This window comes from Doryrhamphus excisus, linkage group LG10, assembly GCF_037039965.1.
Source record: "Doryrhamphus excisus strain RoL-2023G ecotype Guam linkage group LG10, RoL_Dexc_Guam_v1.1, whole genome shotgun sequence".
NCBI lineage: Eukaryota > Metazoa > Chordata > Actinopteri > Syngnathiformes > Syngnathidae > Doryrhamphus > Doryrhamphus excisus.
In genome coordinates this window covers 10,989,571-11,016,488 of record NC_136366.1, presented here as the reverse complement: position 1 = coordinate 11,016,488, position 26,918 = coordinate 10,989,571, and the positions used below count along the sequence as shown (strand labels likewise).

Genomic DNA, 26,918 nt, shown 5'->3' with positions numbered 1-26,918 from the left:
ATTTCATCCCACCCACCAAATATTGAGATGACTCGTGCAAATATATATATTTTAGCTTTAGCCAGACTAAACTAGTAACCAACCCCTGAATTAAAAAAAACTGATTTAATAAGAGAAAATAAGAACATAAGTTCGCATCATCTCGCCCCCACCGTTTCATAACCTGCACGGAAGCATCAACAACTTCCAATGCAATCTCGCCGCTGAAAGACACTTCCTGTTTTATCACGTGAGTCCTGCAGTCCTCCTTGTCTGATTGGCTGTTTGAGTGCGAGGCGTTTTCAAGCGTCCAAACTAATTTAACTTAATTTTTTTCTCTTCTGACCTCAATGTCGGTCCTGTTCGGAACTTCAAAAACAGCGAGGTGAACTTCCTTTTACTTTTTGGCAGCCACTTCAGTTTCACCCAGGCTAAACTCTCGCGGAAACAGTAATGGCTGAAGCAGTTAGCTTGTTCTTGCTAGTTCTCGTCGTCGTGTTGATTTGCCTCTTCCCTGCGGGGTTGGCGTCCCGACAGCCGCACATCGTGTTCATACTCGCGGACGACTTCGGCTGGTACGACGTGGGCTACCACGGCTCGGAAATCAAGACACCCAATCTGGACAAGCTGTCTGCCGCAGGGGTCCGCCTGGAGAACTACTACGTCCAGCCTTTATGTACTCCGTCCCGGAACCAACTGATGACAGGAAGGTACCAGGTAAGACCCTCCTTTGCCTCTGAGGAGATCAATCACAGTGGACAAATAATGAACACATTTACATGGCTGGAAGTCCAGTAATGTTCAAGCGGCGGCCCGCGGGCCAAATCAAGGTAAAATATATACAAAATAAAAATAATAGTGTAGGGAGATGTCCACCCCACTTTTCACTCTTTATTCTAGAATGTAGTAAATCTGGTTCCCTTTTTGTTTCCCCTTTCACCATCAAAGTGTTTGCATCATAACCGCAGATCCACACAGGCATGCAGCACCAGATCATCTGGCCCTGCCAGCCGTACTGCGTCCCCCTGGAGGAGATACTGCTGCCTCAGCTGCTGAGGGAGGCGGGCTACGCCACGCACATGGTGGGCAAGTGGCACCTGGGCATGTACAAGAAGGACTGCCTGCCCACCCGACGGGGATTTGACTCCTATTTTGGTTTGTGTGCTCAGAGTTAGGTGCACCTGCAGAGATCCAGTGTGGATGAAAAGTAGCAAAAATAGTAATCCAAAGATCCTTTATATGGTATTTTTAAGCACTTGTCAATGATCTGCTTTTTTATGCACCAAATGCAACAACACGAGCCAAAGATCCTCTAAATGAAAGGCGTGCTCTGCTGTTTTTAAGGACCTAATGCAAAAAAATGGAGGTCCGTGGTGGCACTCCGACTACTCGGAGCGTGTGCCCGAAAACAGTGCACCTCACTTGGCCACAGCATGTGCCTCCTCCTGCTATACTCTAGTTCTCCTGATCTCCATAGTGTAGTAAGCTGCACGTCGCTGTCACTTACAGCTCGGGATTTGAACTGTATTGACCACAGTGTAGATCTCACCAGCAGGTGTACCACGTATTTTAAGATTTATGACATAATATGAATATTTGAAGAGATCGTAACATGCGCCAGGCTATCTGATGGGCAGTGAGGACTACTACACTCACGTCCGTTGCAGCCTCATCACGCCGCTCAACCTGACACGCTGCGCCTTGGACCTAAGGGAAGAAGAAGAGGTGGCGGCGGGCTACAAAGGCGACTACTCCACTGAGCTGTTGAGCCAGAAAGCGACCCGCATCATCGGCAAACACGACCCCACAAAGGTGACCGCTTTATCACTCGGTGGACAAAAGTCAAAATGAAAACTAACCCCCCTGCTCTCCTTTCAGCCTCTCTTCCTCTATGTGGCGCTGCAAGCCGTACACGCCCCCCTGCAGGTGCCCGAGCGTTACGTGGCCCCCTACGCCTTCATCAAAGACCCCCACCGCAGGTCATACGCCGGCATGGTGTCGGCCATGGACGAGGCTGTGGGCAACATTAGCCTGGCATTGCGGCAGACGGGACTCTGGGGCAACACCGTACTGATATTTTCCACAGGTATGTAGACCTTCATGCATGGGTCCGCAACACAGGATTCTATTTGTGGGGCCGTCAAACCTGACTTGTTTGTGGTGGTGCAATGGTCCAAAAGTGGGTTTGGAGCCTTGCTCAGGAGCGTTAGAAACAAACTGGCATTTCTGCAGCAACCAGTCCAAATTGTGATATTATTTCTTGTTCATTGTGGATGTTCAACTTGAGCTTGAAGGAAAGATACATTTGAATGTGTTTTTTTGGGTGATTTCACATCAATAAATATTTTTTATTAAAGGAAGGACCTAGATAAATAGAGTGTGATAGTGTTTTACTGGAGGCAGTACAGCTCCTGACCACTAGGTGGCACAGGAAAGTTGCAGATGCTTAGCTATTCCAAAAGACCAATAGAAATAGAGTTTAGTGCAAGGCAAGGGTCTTGAAAGTGCTGACAGGGGGCCATTTTCAACCTGTGGTTCTTTTTTTTTAATTGGCATATTGTAAAAATAGTCATTTAACAAGAAAACCAAAAATATGTCTCTCTGGAGAGGGAAAAGATCTTTTCTTTCTGGCTATTCATCAACAGTGAGGGGAGATTGTAGTACAGTGAATGTCCACTAGAGGTTAGACTTTTATCACACAAAGAGGGCAGAAATGACATCTTAATGGAGATCATGCATGAGGTTGCTGTCTGTGTGGTTGTGTGTGGGCGCCATCCTGTCCATCCTGTAGACTTTTGATGGAGTAGGTCCCTATAAAAAGTAAAACCATCTCATAGCAGTAAACACCCTGCACTCCGGGATGCTGTTTCCACGTGTAGTTTGAAGGCCTTTGAACGCTTGGGGGTTATTGTGAGGCGTTTTAAAGGCTAACTAGTAAATTCCCGTGGAAATTTTGATGGGTATGCAACCTGTGCTGTGAACCTTGGGCCCGGTGTCTGCGGTGCCATGAGCAATGCTGTGTGTATATTATATTAGGAATTGAGCAAAAAGCAAACATGCTAACTGTTAGCATGCTAGCATCTTGCTCTAGATGCCGCTCTATAGCGAAAGTGTCAAGGCGGTACTACAATATCCCTGCATCACACCATGTCTGTATTAGCCTTTTAGATGTGAGGAATACAGTTAAAATGTTAACATGCTAACATATATCATGCTAACACCAAAAGGGCAGACAAAGCGTTCGTACATCATGCCATTTGTATGTAGGCCTTTAAACAGGAGTAAAATAGCCAAAATATCAACATGCTAACAGTTAGCATGGTGACACCTAGCAAGATAGCACTATGTGTGCCAATTGCCAAGGCAGTTCCATAGTGTCCATACATCATGCCATGTGTGTATTTTCATTTAGATATGCGTAAAAAAGTAAAAATGCTAACAGTTAGCACAGCATTTTTGAACAATTTTGTTAATAGCATTGCCATGGTTACACAAACCTTTCCAAAAAATAAATACCGACCTAGTCCCTCTCATGACGTCATGATTCCGGCGGTGTAACATGTGTGGGGGTCTTTCTTGCGGTTTGGGCTGTATTTCGCGCACAAAATCTGGACCATAAAAATATAATAATAGCTAAACAGGAGGAATATTAAATTGGGCTGCTCTGCAATGACACCAAGAACTGCCATCTCAGCGCATTATTCAAATTCTATTCTCTTTAATCTGCTGCGTGTCCTCCATCATTGTGGCATCTTTGCGCCTTTGCCGAGAATGCGCTCCCTTGCCGCAAAATGCCAGCGTGTGTTCTGCATGTCAAAAGGCTATGGAAGAATTTTTTAATGTATAATCTTCCTGTATTCCATCACTTGCTTTTCTCTCTGTCACACACACACACACACACACACACACAAGCTGTTATCGCTGACCCGTATGCATCAGTCTAAACAGGAAAGGGGAAAAAAAAGGCAGAACTTGAAATTGTTTTATGTTGAAATGTGTGCTGACGTTACTGTGAGTCAAAGTGGGCCAGCTGGGATGGGTGGGGGAGCGGGGGGGAATTGGCCTGAAGAGGAATAGCGGCTTGAAAAGGCATTAAGGAGCAGACAGACTATTGTAGAAGTATTTAGTTTGCTTTAATCAGTACTAACAGGAAGTTATAACGTCACATGGGACGCTGCTCTGCCTCTGATTTGTTCATATTTGCAGAAATAATGATTACTATCTTTTCCCGGGTCAAGCTGTCGCCATGGCAATGAACTAAACAAGCAATGAATTAGTTAGGCCATGTGACCGCTGGTGTACATTTTTCTTCTCTTTCCTCATGTTGGCAAAAATACAAGCACAAGTCCCGCTTGTGACTCCGTCCCTCCGTCAATGTGACTCTAACACTTCGTGCTTCCTCTGGACAGACAACGGTGGTCAGACGCTTGCCGGCGGCAGCAACTGGCCGCTGCGAGGGCGGAAGTGGTCGCTGTGGGAAGGAGGGGTCCGGGGCGTCGGCTTCGTGTCCGGGCCACTGGTGAAGAGGGCGGGGACGACGAGCCGGGAGCTCATCCACGTCTCCGATTGGCTGCCCACGCTGGTCGGGCTAGCGGGCGGGAGCCTCAATGGCACAAAACCTCTGGATGGATTCGACGTGTGGAACACAATCAGGTGACCTTACCCCCACCCCCCCTGCTGTGCGCTCTCTGAATTGGCGCCTGGTCTTCAATGAGGCCTTTGTTACGGCGGCGATGGGATCCCAAAGGGGAGGAAATTCCATCAGTCGCGCTCTGTTTGTAGTCCATCTCGCCCTGGTGTTTGGCTTTGCCATGCTAGGACAGCAGGTAGCGCTCTCATTGTAGCCGTTTTTATGACTCAAACGTATTACTCTTTTGAACGCATATTGTTCTGAGAAGCCAAACGCTTTACTTCCTGTAAGTAAGCCTAGCATCTAACCCAGGGGTCTCAAACTCAATTTACTTGGGGGGCCACTGGAGCTCGGGTCTGGGTGAGACTGGGCCGCATCAGGTTTTCCAAAAAAAAAAAAAAAAAACGCATTTATTAAAAACAAAAAAATTGAAAAAACTTTGCTTTGGTTTCAATTTTCTACAAGAAAAGCTCTGATAAAACATTCCACTGTTCTCAAATATCTTACTTTTTATTTTTCTACACAAAATAAGATGAAAAATAAATAAACAAATCAAGAATAAAGAAAATCAATCAATCAGTAATAAATAAATATAATAATAATAATAGAAAGAAAGAAACCACATATAGTTGGTGGGTAGACAAATTATTTTTAGCATTATTAGAGCCCTGTAGACATGACAAAACACGACTATAGTCACATTTATACTCTTTTTATTTACAACATATTGCGCAACTGCAGGGTCTTGAGACACATGCTAACTCGCAAACTAGAGAGCTAGTGACCTAAACGGTATCCTTCAAGTTATTTCCTTTAAACTTAAATAGCCAAAAACTTACCACTTCCACACGGATAGGGAGGATAACTATTAACAGTTATTTAACCTTTAACATGAACATTAATCAAACGTAATAATTTTTTCTGGGTACATGATACCATACAGCATCCATATCAAACTTGCACGGGCCGCACTAACATTAAACTTTCATATCTGTGGGCCACATTTAGCCCGCGGGCCACATGTTTGAGACCCCTGATCTAACCGGAAGCACCTTTCTCATCACCGAAATCCATCCAGAAGTGGGCTGACAGGACCAAGTTGCTGCTGATGGGGGTGGTGGGAATATCCCAACTATCCCTTTAAGTTGTGCCCCCCCCCATTTCTACCCCGTCTTCTCCGTGTTGTTATGCCTTGACGCTTTAACCGACACTTGCGTGTTGGCAGCCTAAATGTGAATGCGGTGGAGGAAGGTAAAAAAAAAACAGAGGGGGTCACGGTTCAGCCTCAGCCACAAAGTGCTACCTCGGGCCTCTGCTCCGCTCCCATTGGCCGCCCGCGCAACACAACACAGAAGCGTTGTCACTGTTTTTATAATTCCTCACGGCTGAAAGGCAGGCAGGCCGCAGGGAGGGTTTTTTTTTTTTTTTTGCGTGGTGTTATCAGACGCTGTGGTCGGTGCGCTTTCTCTGCGGTCGGAGCGCAAGCGGCGGCGTGCCGTTTTAGATTTACCGCTTGGATGTCGTGCAGCCTGTGAGTCAGAGGTGCTGTGTGTGTTGACTCTGCGTGCGGTTTCACTCTGCTTTCATCCCGCAGCCACGGCTCGGCCTCGCCCAGACTGGAACTGCTGCACAACATTGACCCTATGTACAACGACATCGCCCCCTGTAAGTCACAACCGCAACCGCCGCACAATACCACTGGCTACACAGCACAGCCCTTAGAGTAGTCAGTGTACAGCCTTATTGTCAACACAGCCGTCATTGTTCAAATAGGTGTAGCATCCCAAGAGCCATCACCACCCTGAACTCAGACATACAACGTACCCGGTCATTATCATAATGTAAATGTGCAGTATTTTCCATCACTGCCTCTGTTACTACCTCAATCATATTTATTTATTTAACAACCCATTACAATACACTCATATGTGACTTTACTCATCTGTACACACCAGTCATTATTTGCACTATGACCCATTGATCATTGCACTAAAATTAATATATCTGCTCCTGCATATGCTCCTGTGCAATACTATGTGTATATTTTGGGTATCTTGTATATATCTTGTATATATCTTGTTAAATTGTCTTTTTTACTCTACTTTATATACTTTTTTAGTTTTTTAAACTTGACTACTGCACTAAAAAGAGAAGCTCTCCAATTTCGTTGTACATCATGTATAATGACAATAAAGGCCATTCCATTCCATTCCATAGTCCTCTTGGGCATGGAATTGAGTGGAGCTGCACAGGTTGCGCTGGAGGTGCCGCCTCGGGTTGAGGTGTGAAGGAGACTCGGCAGTGAATCCAAGCTGACCTTGTACTATATACTGTGTATATATAGTAAAAGATATTGCTGAAATGGGACTTAAGCGGATCCTTGCGAATGTATTGAACTGGAGTATGTATTGATAAGGTGAGTGATGTATTTGTTGTTGCTGGGGAGGCCCTTAGGGATGCTGATAAGGTGGAAAGTCCAATCAGTCAACACCGTTTAAACGCCAGCCGCTTGAAATTCCATCCCTGTGTGTGTGTGTGTGTTTATAGTGTTTATAGTGGAGGTAGTGTGATAGTAATGCCTCTTTGCAGGAAACAGCTCTATTTTCCTGGCTGTGAGGGGCAGAATGGTGTCAATTTTATTGTCAAAGAACAAAATACCCAAGTGCTGGGGTGTCCAAACTTTTTTTCCACGCAGGGCCCAATGGTGAAAAATGACGGCACGCAACGGCCACTTTCATATTTTGTACAGCTGTGCTAAGAAGCTAGATATTTTTCAACAAAAAGACTGCATCTCTGCTTTGTCATTTTGGTGAAAATGTTTATTGTTCATTTCAACTTGGCTCTTTTTCTCCATTTCACTGTTTTTCCCCAAATATTTCTCCTTGCTTTTGAAATAATATTAGTACATTTTATTTTTGGAATAATGACATTATTCCTATTTTTTTATTTTTCCACAACATTAGTTTGCAACCTTTTTCTCCTTAGATTATGTCTCTGGTTCTCTTCATATCTTGATTTTATTCTATTTTTTGCTGGGTTTTTTTATATTTTCCAAATATTTCAAGGTTCTTGTAAATGGTGTCAGTATGACGATGACGTTATTGCCATTATATTTGCCGTTTATTCTGGCAGTTCACTTCATCTTTTGTTTGTTGTTATATTAGGACATTAGAAAAAGCCTTTTCTTGAATATATCAACTTTATTCTACTACTACTTGATAACAACTCTTTCAATAACAAATCTTTTTCTCATAAAATTCTGACTTTTTGGCTTCTTTGGGGGAAGCACGGCGGTCTAGTCGTCACAGCTAGGAGACCTGGGTTCAATTCCACTCTTAGCCATCTCTGTGTGGAGTTTGCATGTTCTCCCCGTGTTTTCTCCGGGTACTCCGGTTTCCTCCCACATTCCAAAAACATGCTCGGTTAATTGGCGACTCCAAATTGTCCATAGGTATGAATGTGAGTGTGAATGGTTGTTTGTCTATATGTGCCCTATGATTGGCTGGCCACCAGTCCAGGGTGTACCCCGCCTCTCGCCCAAAGACAGCTGGGATAGGCTCCAGCAGCCCCCGCAACCCTCGTAAGGAAAAAGCGGTGGAAAATGAATGAATGAACGAATGGCTTCTTTGGGTGAAATTCTTGAAGCTTTGGGACATTGGACTTACCACCGAGAGGCTGCGCCATGTTTGGCTGCACAGCATGTGGGCGTGTTGCGTGTTTATAAAAAGTGCATCGATTGAGTCCAATTGACAATAAAAGGAATGAAAGCGTCACCTGACCAGCTGGGAGTGCTTCCAGTTGCTGTCCGCTTCCACTTGACAACTTGCAAGACAAGCTGCGTGCGGCTTCGGTCCGTCGTCGTCTCAGATGTAAATCATAAGCCGCCGCGCTTTTACAAGGCCCCCGCTTTCATGTCGGACTTTCTTTACGGCGCGGCGACAAGGAGCCTGGCCTGCTGCAGCATTCCAGGCCACAATCCCAACCTTCCTCTCTGTTTGTCTTCCAGATCCTCTTTCCCTCCTCCTCCTCCTCCCTTCATGAAAAGACCTTTTCCTCCCGTTTACATCCTTTCAAGTCTCCTTTCAAACGCTGTGTTTAAAAGCAGGAATCCGGACTGAGCCGGAGGTCTTGTCTCTCTTTTGGAGAGGGGGGAGAACGGGGGGGGAAACCGGGGGGGGGACCTGGACTTGTCCCAAGCCCTAAATCACCCCCAAATGTCCCTCTTTTTGTAGTCCTTTGCTCTCCTTCTTACAGCATCCTCTCGGGGTTTCCCACCCCCATCCTCCATCCGCCCCTATTTCCCCTTTTCTCCCAGAGGGAACACATTTACAGCAACACATCAGCACAAGTCATATATATGTCTGAAACGGCTTATTTCCTCTTATTATGTCTACTATCTTGGCTAATAGGGGTGTAAAGGTGACTATGGGGGTGTTATTCCATGTCTACAGGGCTCTAGTAATGTTACAAAGCATATTGAGAGGGTGGTAAATAGGTTTTCTGTATCTTATTTTCTCTTATTATGGCTACTATATTGGGTAAAAGGAGTGTAAAGGCAACTATAGGGGTGTTATTTCATGCCTAGAGGGCTCTAATAACGTTAAAACATATATTCAAAAGGTCATAAACAAGTTTTTGATGCTTTAGCTGCCACAATATTTGAAAATATTTAAACCTACTTGGCGACTATAGGGGTGTTATTTCATGCCTAGAGGGCTCTAATAATGTTAAAACATATATTCAAATGGTCATAAACAAGTTTTTGATGCTTTAGCTGCCAAAATATTTGAAAATATTTAAACCTACTTGGCAACTATAGGGGTGTTATTTCATGCCTAGAGGGCTCTAATAATGTTAAAACATATATTCAAATGGTCATAAACCAGTTTTTGATGCTTTAGCTGCCAAAATATTTGAAAATATTTAAACCTACTTGTCACAGATGGGTCTGAAACTAATTAACCGCCATAAATGAGAGTCCAGTGGTGCCCCAGTTTTTGTTACTAACTTGTCCAAAACCCTAAATCATCCCCAAATGTCCTTCTTTTTTAGTCTTTCCTCTCAGGGTCTCCTACCCCCATCCTGCTTCATTTCCCTTTGGGGCCCAAAGCTGCTCGGAGGCTCAAGAGGAAGAATGCGTGCATCCTTACTAATCAGTTAACGTCCCCAGCAGCCAATAGCAGAGAGGAGATCCAGAGGCCCCAAAACTGGGCCCCCTCGACGCCTTGACTACACCGATAAAGTCTGTCCATGAAATTGATGAAGAGAATGGGTAACAAGGGCAGCCTTGCTGGAAGCCAAGGTTCACTGGAAACAGGCTGGACACAACCGGAGCCAACGGCACGTAATAGCGTGCCACCAATCCCGTACTCTGCGAGGGACACGGTCCAATGCCTTTTCCAAGTCCACAATGCACATGTAGCCTGTCTGGGCATCACCGGGTCATCCATCCTGTGTAGCAAAGCCTGTTTTTTTCTGCTGTTTTGTCGTGTTTGGTACTCAAGAGAAATATAATTTAAAGGTCAGATTTGCACAACAAGAGAGGAGGTTGGAGTCGATCCCCCTGCGTCTTTATTCTTCATCTTAACAGGATGTTTTTGGACAATATCATGCTGACGAAGGACATTCTCTCATTCCAGTTCACAAATCGGCACCCTTGGAAGAGTTTGGGGTGGAAGAAGCCCATCAAACAGCTTTGCGGCTGCGAAAATCCCCAAACGGTTGTTTAATGTCGTTTAACAAGACCCGACGAGGCTTTGTCAGCTTATGTAGGAACGGCGCTCGAGTTGCATAGCGCCAGGAAGCAACCATAGGACTTGCAAATCTGTCTAATCAGAAGCACATTGTGAGGGTCAACCTGAAGGCCACATCTTCCTTTTTCTGATGAAAAATGGCTGATGGCAAGAGAACTTGCGACCCCCCGCGGAGGGCAGGGATAAATAAATCACTGAAACGGTGCCACTTTGGAACATTTCTTTCCACCTCTCCTTCCTGTAGCTTCAACTTTCTGTTTTTTTTTCTTTGTTTGACACCGTGAGGGGCCGTCAGGTATGTCTGTGATGTTGCTGGAACTTCTCCTTGCTTGATTGCAGGTCCCGGCGGGGAGCGTGGCTTAGGTCGGGGGCTCAGCGAAAGATCCTGGTCCGGGTCGGACTTTAACGTGTCCATCCACGCCGCCATTCGATCCGCCAACTGGAAGCTGCTGACGGGATACCCAGGTCAGCGCCCCGTGTCCTCCATCGGCATGTTTAGTCTAGAGCCAGGGTGGCCAACCTTTTGGCTGAGAGAACCATCACCACATTATAACCACATTATTTGAACAGTGAATACAAAATACTAAAATCATGCATTTTTACACAACATAATGATGTTCTTTAGAAGATTTAAGCATGAAAAAGCAAAGCAATATGAAGCAAATATTGAGCTGTAAAAAGAACAGAAGAGCCGGGTCTCTAACTCCTGTTTCTTTGCTTCCTCCCATCCAGGCTGCGACGTCTGGTTTCCTCGGCCCGGCCACAACGACTCGGCCCACAGCTCCTCCGAGTCAGCGACTCGCCCCCCACTGAAGCCTGTGATGCTTTTTGACGTAGAGAAGGACCCCGAGGAGAGGAAGGAGGTGTCTGCTGACTTCCCAGCCGTGGTGGAGTACCTCCTGGGCAGGCTCCACCACCACCAGCAGAGCGCCTTGCCCATTAATTTCCCTGACGAGGACAAGCGATGCGACCCGGGGCCCGTCGGAGCCTGGGGGCCCTGGGCTTAGCTACTTGAGATGAGTGCAAACTTTGATACGTTGTCCTTGGTGTGGAGGAATGGCCAAGTCAATTTCATTCATTTTCTACCGCTTATCCTTACGAGGGTCACGGGGGGTGCTGGAGCCTATCCCAGCTGTCTTCGGGCGAGAGGCGGGGTACACCCTGGACTGGTGGCCAGCCAATCACAGGGCACATATAGACAAACAACCATTCACACTCACATTCATACCTATGGACAATTTGGAGTCGCCAATTAACCTAGCATGTTTTTACAAGTCAATTTATTTTACTTTATTAATGATTTGAGGAGCATGAGAAAGTCTATGACTTAACGTGAAAATAATTGGAGAGAAATTTTAAAATTCGATATAACAAATCAATTTTTTTAAACTTTAAACCTGATTATGAGTGTATATATAATAACCACTCCTGATACTTGAAATGTTGAATGAGTTCCTTTGGAGGTTTCCTACAGCCACATACATCCATCCATAAGCCAATGGTGTTTGACCTGGAACTCATCAGAGATCAGAGAATCAAATATTGATTTAATATAAGTATAATTAAATATATGATGCTAAAAAATAGTACAAATAAATATATGACTACAATTATCTTATTGTTTGCGCTTTTATGGTCCATGGCAATGGACTAAAGATGCAGGAGGAGGGCTCGTGATTGGCTTATAGCACCCTGACTGTGATCCTCAAGCCAGGAATTTGTGCATCTGGCACATTGCTAACCCATCGTTTGTCTGCATCGTTTGGAATCGAAGCAGCTCATTTCCTTCATACGTAGACGCTCTTTGACCCCTGGCCCCTGGCGTTTGACCTCTCGCCAGAAGCAGGCTTGCCGCGAGCGGGGGGCAGGGCTCTGTCTTAATGCGGGCCGGCGACCTTTGACCTGCCATGTCAAGAGAGAGACAGGAGAGCGAGGCGGACAACAATGAACGCTTTGCAGGAAGGAAAGAAATACGTGAGCATGTTAATCGATACACAACTTCATTGATTCATTAACATTCATCCAGGGGTGTTTTCCCTCCTGGGGGGAGGGGGGGGGGTGAAAAAATCCACATGGTGAAAAATAAAAGGATGCAACTTTGACACTTTTGATATTATGCTAAGTTAGTTATCTTTTTTTAATGTTCAAAGTTATTAACTATTAACAGTGTTTTCATGTTCAATGTTAGCATTACTAGCATGCAAAAATAAATGTTTAATTTTGTATGTAGTAATTTTGTGTTAGGTGATATGCTAACTATGTGCATGTTAGCATGCTGAAATTAGCATGCTAACATTTCAGCCATTTCTTTGAGGTATTATCTCACATTGACACTATTGACTACTACGTGTTAACATGCTAACAGTTAGCATGCATTTCAGTCCAGCGTCAGCTCATCAGGGCTAGGTGTTCCTCATAATATTATGAGGTTAATCTTGTAAAATAATGACTTTTTATTTTTATTGTTAGGGCCACAAATGGCCCCCGGGCCACGCTTTGGACACCAATTTTTGAGGGCACCCGAAGCGAGACCAACCTTACACAGTGACGACACGCTTCTCTTCTCTGGCCCCCTGCCTCTCCCATCTTTTGTTGTTTCAGCTGCGACCAAGCGATGCGGCACATCAGAAGGGGACGTGTTTGGTGGGCGGGACCCTGAAAGATGGTGTGAAGATTGAAGCAAGAAGGAGAAGGCAAGATGTGACAACATGAAGACCACCACATGCCATCACTACTACTTCGGAATGCGAATAGGTAAGTTTAGTAAGTATAGTCCAATGGTATCTGGCTTTTCATTGTTAATTGGTTTGAAAAGGTTGAACGTGTGGGGAAACGTCCATTGTTGTCCTCAGTCACATTGACACAAGCCCCCAAATAGCTGTCCTCACCTATGCCTGGCATAAGGAACCCAAATTTTAGCTTGCAGTTCAAAGCCAAAAATCAGCCACAGTAGAACCTTGTGGTGATGTGTGTGTGTGTATGGACTTGGGAATGTGAGCTGTCTCGCAGACGCTATCAGCTGTTAGCTTCCCGATAAAGGTTAAGGCTGCGATTTAGAGGGAATGCGACACGCGGGCTGTCTGGGTGTGCAAATAATACTGTGTGAAACCACGCCTTTACTGATCCACCAGACAACAAAGATGACTAATATCGCCTTCAGCTGTTTTTGAGACATTAAAGACGTCTTTCTGGGTAGCTAAAAAAACCAAAACACAACTAAACCACATTTTCCCAATATAGTCAACTGACTTTGAATGAGGCAGCTGTTCACTGTGTTAGTAACCTTTCATGGTCACAATCTAATTATCTAACTCTAATGATGCACAGCCGCAAACTGCCTCTCTTTGTAAACCTTTTCAAGCCACTTTCTGTACAAAATGACTCCCCATCGGTGCATGCCTGGTGTTTGAAGAGGGAAAACAGCATGGTTTGATGCACTAGATTGTTTCCTTTTTAACTTTAATCCACAATGACGGAACATCAAACCAGATTTGAAAGGGGACCTATTGTGCTCATTTTTCAACCCTTTGTATTGAGTTGGAGACTCCTACAACACCTACACACGATAACCACCACAGAAAGCGTCTAGTTCTTCTAGAATCTGCACATATGTCTGCACGGATTTTGTGGTTCCCGCGAAAACGGTCTGTTTTAATGTATTCCAACCACGGCCTGCCCCAATGTTGTGGTTGGTCATACTGCCAGTGCATAGAAAGTTCTGGTTTGTGCATATATATATATATATATATATATATATATATAATAATTATTAGTAGTAGTATATTATTTACTGTATAACAAGGGTAACAAACTATAAGCCAGAGCTTTGTGTTGTTAGTACATGTTCCATTATTAGTATCAACATATCTGACTTTTTATTAGTGTTTCATTTTATCTCACACTTTGGAGGTGTCCTTTTTGTTTATATAACTATTATTATTAAGTAAAAAACATTTACATTTAATTCGACTTATTTATTGACATGAAAATAGTGAAAAAATTTGGTTGCTTCCTCCCACGTTAGAGAACTAGAGAACTAGCTAGGATAGGCTCCAGTTCACGTGTGACATTAATGTGTAGAAAATATATCCAACATTAACATTAAAGTGAATTTATTTATTACTGATATAATAACGTTCAATATAAATAACGTTAAATAATAATAATAACAAATATGGCTGCCCTTGTTTGATTGGCACAAGGCTTCTGATTGGTTTCTTCCTGTAACCGGTCGCTGATTGGTTGCATTGGAGGAGAGAGGCAGAGCGAGTGGCCACGCCCATCCAGCAGCGGTTGGTCCTGGGCTGGCTTGGAGGAGGCTAGCGGTGGCCATTCATTCTTCTGCGGTCCGCCGGAGGACGTGGAACCAAAAAAAAATAAAAGGCAGATCCGGAGGAGGAAAAAGTTCCTAAAGGGAGGACAAAAATCCAGCGACAAGTCGCGGAGAAAGTAATCCATCTTGGCGGAGACTTCAAGCGTCCTACCTTATCGCCCATTCTCAAAGTAAGTTCAGTTAAAATCTTACTATTCTACGAAGCCGAGTTTCCGAATATAAACAAGAGTGAACTTATACTTTCCCCACGTCTCCTTTTTACGGTCCCCTTTTTCCTACTACAAACCTCGACATATATGTGGCAATAAAAAGCGTAGCCGATTGACTTTTTTTTTTCCATCAATCTGCTCCCCCGCCCCCAAACATTTCCCTTTGTAACGCTTGAAAATGAAAGCGTAACTTTCTTTAATTTTCTTCCGTAATTCAAGTGACAAACGGTTGAGAATTTAGTTTTGTGACGAATCTGTCGATGAGTTCAAAAAGACACTTACACACGTAGTCAATTGCAAAATAAAACGTTTTTTTTACTTGCAGTACTTTTTTTTTAAAGTACTGATAGAACAGTTAACCGTCCACATATGTAAAGAATAGCCACGGTGACATATACGTTATTGTATAAAAAAGACAGTTAGTGTTGCAGCTGTCTGCAATTTGCCACACACAGCAATACGTCACATTTGTAATTGCAACAAAAATCTTCAGTACAATGTGTCATTTATGCTGCTTTTCGTGCACACAGTTTTATTTTGCTCGATACGATAATTGGTATTTTGTAGACATTTAGAAGTGCTAAAAAAAGGCTAGATGCTGATGTTTATGTCACGCAAACTCAATCTTTTCTGCACATGCGCGAGACTTACACCATTGCCAGTGTTTCTGCGTCATTATATTTTTAAATGCATCAACAGAAATTGTCAATCATACTTCACATATGTTATATATTGGGGGTGGGGGGGGTTGTATTAGTGAGTCTTATTAAAAGACTCTTGCTAGTGACAGTTGACAAGCATAGCCACTGTAGCTAGCATGGAACAATAGAAAAACTATTGTCATGTCTCAATTCTAAAATAAAAATACAAAAAAGTGTCAATAACATTATAATGTTCTTTAACAAAAAATGCCAAAACAATACATTTGAAATGACCGTCATCTTATTGTACCCTTTTATCAACATAGTGGCCGATTTACACAAACTAGCAAACTACACCATTATGTTTTAAATGCACCCTGTTGAAACTGGACACCATTTTATGTTATCTGCGCACAAAAGCACCATAAAAAGTGTAATTAACCCCACCAGTTACTTTCCTGGTGTTGATTTGTTGTCAGGGTCAGTGAACAAAAAGTCTTAAGAGGTCACTCTTCCTTTGTAACTTCAGGAGAACGCCTAAAAGTGGCCTCGGTGTCGGGTTCCAACAACCACCGCTATAGAATAACATTATCACTGCTGTTTTCCCTCACAGTGATAGCATGCTAACTATTAGCATTCTGGCATTCTGGCTAATTTACTCATGTCTAAATGCACATATACACGTATTGGACACTATAGGACTGCCTTGACACTTTTGACGCTTGCTATCTTGCAAGGTGTTAGCATGCCAACCGTTAGCATTTTCACTATTTTCTAACTGCAAATTCATGCATGGCATGTTTTAGGGACACTATACTTTCTTGGACCTAGTTGTACCTTTCTATGTGCTAGCATGCTAATTGTTAGCACATTAGCAAAATTATATCTAAAACTGCCTGAGCACTTTTGGTATTTAGTGCTAGCATGCCCATCAAAGTTTTTGCTGGATTTTTGGGGTTTGCTGCACAAAGCCTTTGCACTCGTGCTAAAATGTTGTCCTCTGGAAGATTGTTGACACTTTATAAGCAGCTGTGATGTCGCCACTGTGCGGTCTCGCTCGCCGCTAAGTGTTCTGTAATTAGCTCATGCGTGTATTTGGCGTCGTGTAACTTTAAATAAAGCAACACACGTTGCATCTGTGATGACGCTTGGGTCGTGGCAATCACCCCGAAAGGCTTGCGGTTTGGGCTGGTGCATGGCGTCCCTCAAGGTTTTGTGCTAAGCCCCTTATGTAGGAAAGAAACAGAACCCAGGGGTTTCATTCATCCTGACAGTGCAGAAGGCTGCTCTCCTCCGTTTGGGCCACAAAAAAGTAAAAAACACTCCCTCCCTTGCTACTGATTTCTTGGCAGATGGATGACACAGATGCTTCGGGAAAGCTCTTTTTTTTTTTCAAACGTGTGATGCTGTAACTGCGCTGCAGTTTCAAAGCAGGGAAAAATCTGACCTCCCAAAAATTAGAACCTAGATGACAGTATGTTAGAAAACTGCTGCATGTGGACCACATGGAGGGCCTTTCATGCTCCTCAGATGGTCATGAATCATAACTTCACTAATCCTGCTCGTAATGTATGGGAGTGGCGAGTATACTTTATGTTTTGGGCAAACTCTTATTATCGCTTTTTTTCCACTGCAACAGAGAAGCAGAGTATAGAGGGGGAGGAGCCACTTGCTATGACCCAGCACGGTGCACTGTATTCAGGCACACGCTCCGAGCATGTCAGTGTGATGCCATGGAGGTCTCTGGCAAACTTTTTGCACTGATCAAATGCCGCGGCGCTGGCGTTTCAGGTGGCTGATGAGGTTTTTTTTTTCGTACAACTACAATGAGAAATGTAATCACAGGCAAGGGGGGAAAGGAGCGCTTGATTTGACCACTCACATAGTATGAGTAATCTCACCTCATTATCTGAGATCTTGTTAATGCTATCAGATTCATCAGTATGATGTAATAATTCCCTCATATCTCTCTGATAATTATCATGCACTCTTACCTTTAAGGTATAAAAGTAAATTTTACCACTCATTTACATAAAAAGTTGTGTTTTCGGATTTGTTTAGTAGTTTTTTTTTCACCCCTTAATGTTTGAAACCGATGAACGGTTGTTAGGGATGGAATATCTTCCCTCTTGTTCAAAGAGATGGAATTACACCTGATAGCCTTTAAAAAAAAAAAAGTCAATGTTTTTGTTTAACGGATGGGGTTTGTTTGCTTCATCAGCCAGCATGTCTGACTCGGGTGTGTTTGACAAGCTGCAGGAAATCACGTCGTCTGTGTGAAGTGTGCCAAAGTCCAGCAGTGTCTTTCTGCCCACTTCCATACGACTGATTCCAGTCTGCATAAAACTTTTATTTTCTATGATGCTGCCCCAGACCCCCACCCAGGGTACACGGTTAGGGCAGTCATGCAGTCTGATTAGATCAGGCAGCCCCTCTATCCTCTGCCTTCCCCTCATGGCTACCACAGAGGAGCCTCCCCTGTGGGGGGAGGAGGAGAGGGGGGGGACTTCTACCTCCAGCAGCTCTCCAGCCCTGGAGCTTGCTTGCTTGCTTGCTGGGGGCCGAGCAGGGTGGGGTCCAGGCCAAAACAAAGCCCCCACCTTGCACTCTCCTTTTGAAAGCAAAAGAAGGGAATGACTTATGGAGGAGAGAGGGGTGGCGGGGGAAGGGCGCTTCTAAATCTGCGGTGGGTTTTGTGCCTTTTGTGGGGGTCTGGGGACAAGGATGACGGCTCACGACTCTCAGGGCGAATGCGCTGCAGACGGGACAGTTTTGTTACCTCCACCTCGCGCTGGATATCGACGAAAGCAGGAAGTTGTGGCGTGCAGCTGGAGGCTAATGGCGACGGCATCATATGATCAGAGCACATGGTGTCATGGAAAAGCCTTTGAGCCATGCGCCGCAGCTGGAACTCCAAAGTTGCTTACTTCACAGTTTATTTTAGACGGGAGAGAGAGAGGATATGAAAGGAAAAGGCACATGAAACGTCTGCAAGCATTTATTATCCGTACAGGTCCAGATTTCTAACCATCCACAGCTACTCTACCTAAATGGGGCAAAATTGGGATATGGGTCATGCCCCAGATCACAACACAGTCCTCGTTTCGTGGCGGTTAATTGGTTCCAGACCTGACCGCAATAAGTAGGATTCAATATTAATAAAGGGAATATTTTTGCAGTTAGAGCATACAAAGCCTGTTTATGACTTCCTAGATACGGCTTTTAACATTATTAGAGCCCTGTAGACATGAAATAACAGCCCTATAGTCACTTTTACACTCCTATTATTTGTTTACATCACATTGCCCAGGCTACAGGATAATTGCAGGGACATAACAGACGGCTTCTGGTAGCAAAACAAGTTAGCGTGTTCAATTTGTGAAAAGTGAATTTTAAATTTAGGCATCTTCTGCTTTGACAATTTGTCATCTAACTTCTTTCCCCTCCATTTCTTTTTTTTCCCATTTTTTGCTCTTTTCCTTTTCTCAAACTTTTTTCTTTTTCTTGAGTTTTTATTTTTCAAAATTCATTTTTTCCATTCTTGGTTCATTCACCCACAATATCTCGACATTGTATTCATTTAGTTTATTCTAAGCCTAAAGGAAAACTTCCTTCTTGGGTGCATTGATTTCACATAGCAACATAGAAAGGAATGCTACACCTAGCACTACACTTGTGAGGTGTCACTACACCAGTAATGTAGTTCTTAGGCGTAACAATGTTCATAACAATAATAATAACAAAGTGACTGTAGCTTGGTTCATGATGGAAATGGGGGGCTGCACGGCCGTCAAGTGGTTAGCGCGCAGGCCACATAGTACCTAGGAGACCCGAGTTCAATTCCACCCTCGGCCATCTCTGTGTGGAGTCTGCATGTTCTCCCCGTGCATGCGTGTGTTCCTCCTTTTTTTTAGCTGTTTTTATATATTTAAAATGCATCAAGTTCATCCGCTCGTCCTCAAAGGAGCACAAATCTAAGCACAAAGCAGACTGGACTCTTTTCTAGAAGTTTGCCTGCTTAATTTGCTGTAATGCGAGCTAATGGTCGGCGCAGCTGTGACTTGATTTGCGGCCAGACGGCTCTCCGGGTGCGGGTGACGGCGCTGCTAGACGGTACTGGGGGGTAACGTTACTGCGCCCGTGGGACCCCACACACGCGTAGCCGACCTCGGGGCTGCCAGCGGGAGTTCCTTTCTACACAATGTGGATCTGTCATGACCCAAAACAAAACATGTTCCCAGACATCATTGACTTTAACAAGAATTTGCCGGGCTACTTTTTTCCAGGTTATCTCCTTCCGGTCTCGGATGTGGCGACCAACACCGGTATTTTCAAAACGTATTGTACTGTAACTGTTACCGTCTGTAGAAGCCATACGTGAAAAGCAGTCTGAGAAAGACTGCAAGGAGAAAGCCAGGCTCTTTAGTTTGACAATTAACTGCAGCGGTCTTGTGTCAGACATCTGTGATCCATCTCCTGGGGGCAGGCGTCTGCAAAATACACCGCCCCCACCCCCATACACACTCCCCTCTACTTCCTGCTTTCGTCGCCCCAGAGATCATTTACCCTGACGGCCGCTTCTGACCCCCATCCGTCCCTCTGAGTCATCGTCAGTCACACTCTGACGTGAGCTTACATTTTAAAACACAAAATAGACACATGTGATAATATTTATTGACATGGAGGTCTCGCTCTCTAGTGAGACTCCTTGCAGTTTTTTTTTGCTTACTGTCAGCCATCCACCTCCCGGTGGTGGTGGTGGTGGTGCTGTTCCTGTTCCACGGGTGTGCCGTGACTGGACAAATAAGGGTCTGCAGGCCCACTCAATTGTTTCCACAACACGCCTGAAATGACAATGCGGGTCGTCAAAATATGCGACTCAGGCCGCCAACGTGATGTCATCAAGGTTACGTCGTCTGCTTAAGTGAATGCACGATACCTGGGAGAAAATACAGCGAGTCTCCGTTCGGTAGTAAGACACCAAATATGGCCGACGGCTCCGTTTTATGAGAACCATGTGAGAGATTGGGATTGAACACTTCCATGGCGCGAGCCGCAAGAGTAAATCAAGGGAGCACTGCATTGTCTTGGTTTCGCGGAAAAGATGACGTCTTTTTTTTTTTTTTGTATTGATGCTGATTCGAAATTGTAGGATTGTTCAGCCTTCGCGGAGGTAATCATTCTTTAGCTATTATGTGTTTCCTGTCCCTTTTTTCATCCGCCATGTTTTCAGTGGCCTAGAAACAATGCTAAATCAACTCTTTGGAGCCATCTGTTGGACCTCATGTCGGCAAGATGATGTCATGTTTGTGTGCAAGTGCACACGCACGGGAGGAAATTGGCTAGTGTGAGGACAATCATTGCATTAGTGGTAGAGTGTATAATCAGCATGCGCCTGAGGGAGTAAAAGGCACCTTTTAAAAGAAATGCTGCTGCTGCGTTAAGTGTTTTTGTGTGTGTGTGGGGCCGAGTTGGAAATGGTTGTCAAAGGGAATTAAGTGCTAATGAAGGAGATTAGCGGTGTTGATGTCATGGACTTTGTGGAGAGGACACACACTGGGGACACCAGTCTAGCCATGTGATGCTAAAGAAACATGATCAAACTTACAGCTTTGAAGATGTGTAGCGAAACCTGCATTTTTTTTTTCAATGCAGTTGTCCTTTGTTCGTAGCGGTTGATTGGTTCCAGGCCTGACTGTGATAAATGAATTTCTGCAACATAGGATTCAATGCACGTTTTTGTAGTTACAGCATAGAAAACCTGTCTAGGACTTTCTAAATATGATTTTATACACCATTAAAGCCCTCTAGACACAAAATAACACCGCTATAGTCACCTTTATACTCGTATCAGGCAATATAGTGGACATAATACATGAAAATAAGACGTATATAACCTGTTTATACATATATATAACCTGTCAAATTCTAAATGTTTTTTAACATTGGAGCCCTCTAGACACAAAATACCACCCCTATAGTCACCTTTATACTCGTATTAGGCAATATAGTGGACATAATACGTGAAAACAAGACATATATAACCTGTTTATACATATATAACCTGTCAAATTCTAAATGTTTTTTAACATTAGAGCCCTCTACACACAAAATAACACCCCTATAGTCACCTTTATACTCGTATTAGGCAATATAGTGGACATAATACGTGAAAACAAGACGTATATAACCTGTTTATACATATATAACCTGTCAAATTCTAAATGTTTTTTAACATTAGAGCCCTCTAGACACAAAATAACACCCCTATAGTCACCTTTATACTCGTATTAGGCAATATAGTGGACATAATACGTGAAAACAAGACATATATAACCTGTTTATACATATATAACCTGTCAAATTCTAAATGTTTTTTAACATTAGAGCCCTCTAGACATGAAGTAACACTCCTATAATCACCTTTACACTCCTGTTAGCCTATGTAGAGGACATAATAAGTGAAAATAAGATATATAAAGCCTGTTTACTATGTAGAGGACATAATAAGTGAAAATAAGATATATAAAGCCTGTTTAGCACCTTCTATATGCAGTTTTTAACATTAGCGCTTTCTAGACATGGAATAACACCCCTATAGTTATCTATTCACTCCAATTAGCCAATATGGTGGACATAATAAGTGAAAATAGGACACAGAAAATGTGTTGACCACAGTATAGGAGCCTTGTAGACATACAAATAGTCACCTTTACGCCGCTATTATTCATTGTTTACAACACATATCCTCTGTGATGTCCTCTGTGAAGTGGTGAGCGTGTGCACAGGGCGGGCTTATCTGAAGGCAGGGCCGGGTCAGAGGTTGTTTTCATGTCCGTTTCCCTTTGTGACATCGCAAAGCCACAACTTGAAAAGGGAGCGTCTTCTCTCAAAAGCGGAGCAAATAAGTGAGGGAGATGATCGATTTTTCTCAGACTCCAGAGACACGTTTTACTCACCGAGTTCATTTACGGGTCACGTCTTGCTTTTTGCTTTGCAGTTTATCAGCATGAGCTCGCCTGGTGGACTACGTAGTTTGGCGCGCTTTCATCAGACCTGTCCAACTTCTGTGAGATGTTGGGGACATTTACGTTTTAGCAAGTCCAACTGTTGCTTTTTGCGCTGGTGTTATATCAAGCTAGTGGCTATTAAGTCTTTTTATTGCGTTTTTGTTCCTCATTTGTCAAGGTTTTATATCATAAGTCCCCATTAGGTGACCCAGTTTGTGTTACTCTCCTTTCTATTCCTTCATTTAACAGCAGTGCTAAGTGGAAGGGGGTTTGGTATGCCAGCTGTGGCTACCTACACTCATTATTTTTCCTTTTACTGCAGGGACTTTGGTGAGTGGTGATCACCAATAATGACTATCGAGGAGGAGGAATTAGAATATTCCCATGCAATATTAATATTTTTGGAAACAAAATGTTCCGCCGGCGGCACGGCGGTCGAGTGGTTAGCGCGCAGACCTCACAGCTAGGAGACCAGGGGTTCAATTCCACCCTCTGCCATCTCTGTGTGGAGTTTGCATGTTCTCCCCGTGCATGCGTGGGTTTTCTCCGGGTACTCTGGTTTCCTCCCACATTCCAAAAACATGCTAGGTTAATTGGCCACTCCAAATTGTCCATAGGTATGAATGTGAGTGTGAATGGTTGTTTGTCTATATGTGCCCTGTGATTGGCTGGCGACCAGTCCAGGGTGTACCCCGCTTCTCTCGTCCGAAGACAGCTGGGGTAGGCTCCAGCACCCCCCACAACCCTCGTGAGGATAAATGGTAGAAAATGAATGAAAGAATGAATGAGTTCTCCTCCTGTTTTGTGTGGAAGTGGTAACTTTTTGGCTTCTTATTTTGTCTTTGCCCACCCTCGGCCATCTCTGTGTAGAGTTTGCATGTTCTCCCCGTGCATGCGTGGGTTTTCTCCGGGTACTCCGGTTTCCTCCCACATTCCAAAAACATGCTAGGTTAATTGGCCACTCCAAATTGTCCATAGGTATGAATGTGAGTGTGAATGGTTGTTTGTCTATATGTGCCCTGTGATTGGCTGGCGACCAGTCCAGGGTGTACCCCGCTTCTCTCGCCCGAAGACAGCTGGGGTAGGCTTCAGCACCCCCGCGACCCTCGTGAGGAAAAAGCGGTAGAAAAGGAACGAATGAAAATGTTCCGCCACTCCATGTTTGCGCTCACCTGTGGGCTGTGTGCTGCACCGCCAGGCTCCTTTAAAAAGATTTTCTTGACGATTACTCCAAATTGCCTCGTTTGGATGCTTTGCAGAGGCAGCGTGTCGCTAAGTGCTAAGTGTTTACGAGTGAACCGGCCGGCTGGGTGCTAGCCGCTTCCTCACGCCCGAGTTTAAGGACGTTAGCCCGAGGGCCACCGCTCCCGAGCTGCTGCTTTTATTGACGGAACTCTCGGATTGGACTTTTCCTTTCCGTTATCTGTACTGGTTCGCGCTTGTTTTCTCTGGTGCGTTTCCTCATTTTGTAAACCTCAGGGTGGAGCCCGGCCACCTGTTTTGTCCTACTTCCTGTCCGACGTGACTTGTTTTTGGTGGTTTAAGCGCTTAAAACAAACACGGCAGAGTGAGATCCAGATTTTAGGCCAACGTAGCTATTAAGCTTATTTTCCAACCATTTAAACTAGCAGCACACACCCCCCTCCTGCTCCCTCCCAAAGCCCGACCGTACTATAAAGAAAGTCTGAAAGACTCTTTTGTGGCGGGCCTGGGTTGCAGCGAGCATACCTACAGACATCCCCCAGACCCGCATAATGGCCTCCCCCAGCTGTGGAAGTGCTCAGCATCCAACGTTGGCCTTTGCCAAGAGGTATTTGCCAGTTAAACGCGTCACTTGAAAGGATCCAAATATGAGCAGCACTTCTCTTTTAAGAAAATCCTCTCAGCTGCAGCCATTTGCACGCCGCCCTCCTCGCCAAAACTTTAGACTTCCGAGGAAACGTCTGCAAAGTAGCATCAAAGGACTCGCAAGAGCTGGATAAACTACAGTATATATGGGATGCACTCATAGATGCCATTCATCACACACCAGATAACATTAAAGAGCAGGACAGGAGGACGCAGATGTTAGCAACACTAGCATAGCTGCAGTATGTGCGCTACAGTGCTAACATTTTAACAGCAACATCGTGCTAGGTTTGCCTGCTTGCAGCAGAAATATTTGGACTGTCAACATGGGACATGTCACCTGACCACTGTGACCGATGTCGTTTATCAGCTCTTCTGCCTGGGCGTGGCCAACACCACACATCGGCTCTGTCAGGTCTGTTGAGCTTGCTTTTGAAATTCAGGGGTCCTGGCAGGCTTCTCTACACATCTTAAAACATGTCAAGGTCGACACAATTTCATACAACTTAAATAAAAGGTGTCTGAATATAAGAAAATAACCATATATTCAATAAAAAAGCAAACCTAACTTGTTTGTGACATTCTGGGGTCCTGGCAGGCTTCTCTACACATCTTAAAACATGTCAAGGTCGACACCATTTCATACAACTTAAATAAAAAGTGTCTGAACATAAGAGAATAACCATCTATTCAATAAAAAGGCAAAGCTAACTTATTTGAGCTTGTTTGTGACATTCTGGGGTCCTGGCAGGCTTCTCTACACGTCTTAAAACATGTCAAGGTCGACACCATTTCATACAAATTAAATAAAAGGTGTCTGAATATAAGAAAATAACCATATATTCAATAAAAAGGCAAAGCTAACTTATTTGAGCTTGTTTGTGACATTCTGGGGTCCTGGCAGGCTTCTCTACACGTCTTAAAACATGTCAAGGTCGACACCATTTCATACAAATTAAATAAAAGGTGTCTGAATATAAGAAAATAACCATATATTCAATAAAAAGGCAAACCTAACTTATTTGAGCTTGTTTGTGACATTCTGGGGTCCTGGCAGGCTTCTCTACACGTCTTAAAACATGTCAAGGTCGACACCATTTCATACAAATTAAATAAAAGGTGTCTGAATATAAGAAAATAACCATATATTCAATAAAAAGGCAAACCTAACTTATTTGAGCTTGTTTGTGACATTCTGGGGTCCTGGCAGGCTTCTCTACACGTCTTAAACCATGTCAAGGTCGACACCATTTCATACAAATTAAATAAAAGGTGTCTGAATATCAGAAAGTAACCATATATTCAATAAAAAGGCAAACCTAACTTATTTGTGCTTGTTTGTGACATTCTGGGGTCCTGGCAGGCTTCTCTACACATCTTAACAGTTGAAAGGTGTCAATGTAACACTATCTCATACACCTTAAAATGCGCGTGTATGTTTTGTGAATGTAAGAAAGGAAGCGTCTTCTCTCAAAGATGCTAGATTTTTCTCATGTTTGGTTGTTAGTACATCATGAAGAAGTCACTTTTGCGTAACAACATTGGCCGCCTTCACTCAGTGGCTGTAAAATAATGTCCTAATTGTTTATGAGAGCAGCTAGTCCTTGTGATTCCGCTGAAGCCGGTGTGGGAATTGGGTATTATTTCAAGCTTATGCTCTGCGAAATTGCACTTTCCACTGATGCTTTATTTGATGTGTTGGAGGGTTTGTGTCTTTTATCCCTACGACAACAAATAGAAATCACATGTTCACCACTGGCATCCCGTGTCTGTGCGTTCGTCACGAGTTGACATCATGGAGTCCGCTCCGTTTGGCTCCACAATGCTGGTTGAACTGGGAGCGAACCGACTTCTGGTTCACGTAAAGAATTGAAGCCATCATTAGTTAATTATCTAAGGTCTGATGGATGTGTCATTAATTGGAGGAACATTCCAGAGTCAATGAGCTGGTTCATCATGTCCATGGCCTGATGGACAGTCTCATGTTTTTATTGTACCAAGCACTGTTGACACGGGGCACGGCACCAAGCGCCCAACCCGGATGTGTCTTTCACGAGTCGTAGGTAGCATTTCTACAGATCTTTCAAAATGCAATGGCAATAATTCAGGCTTTGTTTCTGTTTCTCCACAGGAAGAGACTTGTCCTCGCTTGGGCACAACTACAAAATCCATCTCGAGGCTTCCACGTGAGAGGTTGGTGTCGAAAATATAGGTTAGACGTAGCACCATGCGTCCACCACACACTTGAGGCCAACACTCCCTTCTACGTATACAAACCACATTTCCTGCTTTTCTTGCAGTGATATATTTTTGGGGCCTCTTATGAGTGGGAACACAAGCTCTTCTCATCCCTCCTCTATTGTTCCCCGCACCGTGAGACTTCAGTCATCTTAAATAATCGAAACTTGAGATGCATGGGAAGTCGGCCCAACAAGTTGCTGTCAATTTCATCGCACATAGCATATCAGTGAAGATAATTAGCTTAAGTTCCGTGGAGGCTCGACGTCCTTTTGCA

The 26,918-nt window shown here is 44.0% G+C and overlaps 1 protein-coding gene and 1 long non-coding RNA gene across 2 annotated transcripts; one reads left to right on the top strand and one right to left on the bottom strand.

Moving 5' to 3' along the window:
- The first annotated feature begins 218 nt into the window (after positions 1 to 218).
- On the top strand, positions 219 to 26,597 carry arsb (arylsulfatase B). Its single transcript, XM_058064481.2, has 10 exons — positions 219 to 696; positions 948 to 1,134; positions 1,601 to 1,791; positions 1,858 to 2,065; positions 4,389 to 4,632; positions 6,204 to 6,274; positions 10,702 to 10,827; positions 11,095 to 12,336; positions 12,964 to 13,116; positions 26,535 to 26,597. The coding sequence occupies exons 1-8, from the start codon at positions 433 to 435 to the stop codon at positions 11,367 to 11,369; spliced, it is 1,566 nt and encodes a 521-aa protein (XP_057920464.2). The 5' UTR covers positions 219 to 432; the 3' UTR covers positions 11,370 to 12,336; positions 12,964 to 13,116; positions 26,535 to 26,597.
- On the bottom strand, positions 19,418 to 22,356 carry LOC131116677 (uncharacterized). Its single transcript, XR_009123922.2, has 3 exons — positions 22,256 to 22,356; positions 21,154 to 21,257; positions 19,418 to 20,389 (listed from the first exon to the last, which is right to left on the bottom strand). It is a non-coding gene; the product is annotated as an uncharacterized LOC131116677 (long non-coding RNA).
- Positions 26,598 to 26,918: the final 321 nt, after the last annotated feature.

Excerpts from the sequence above, each read along its gene's own strand:
- arsb (XM_058064481.2), top strand. The coding sequence starts at position 433 with ATGGCTGAAGCAGTTAGCTTGTTCTTGCTAGTTCTCGTCGTCGTGTTG. Across the intron at positions 1,135-1,600 it reads GGGATTTGACTCCTATTTTG|GCTATCTGATGGGCAGTGAG; the intron begins GTTTGTGTGCTC and ends AACATGCGCCAG. Across the intron at positions 4,633-6,203 it reads GACGTGTGGAACACAATCAG|CCACGGCTCGGCCTCGCCCA; the intron begins GTGACCTTACCC and ends TTCATCCCGCAG.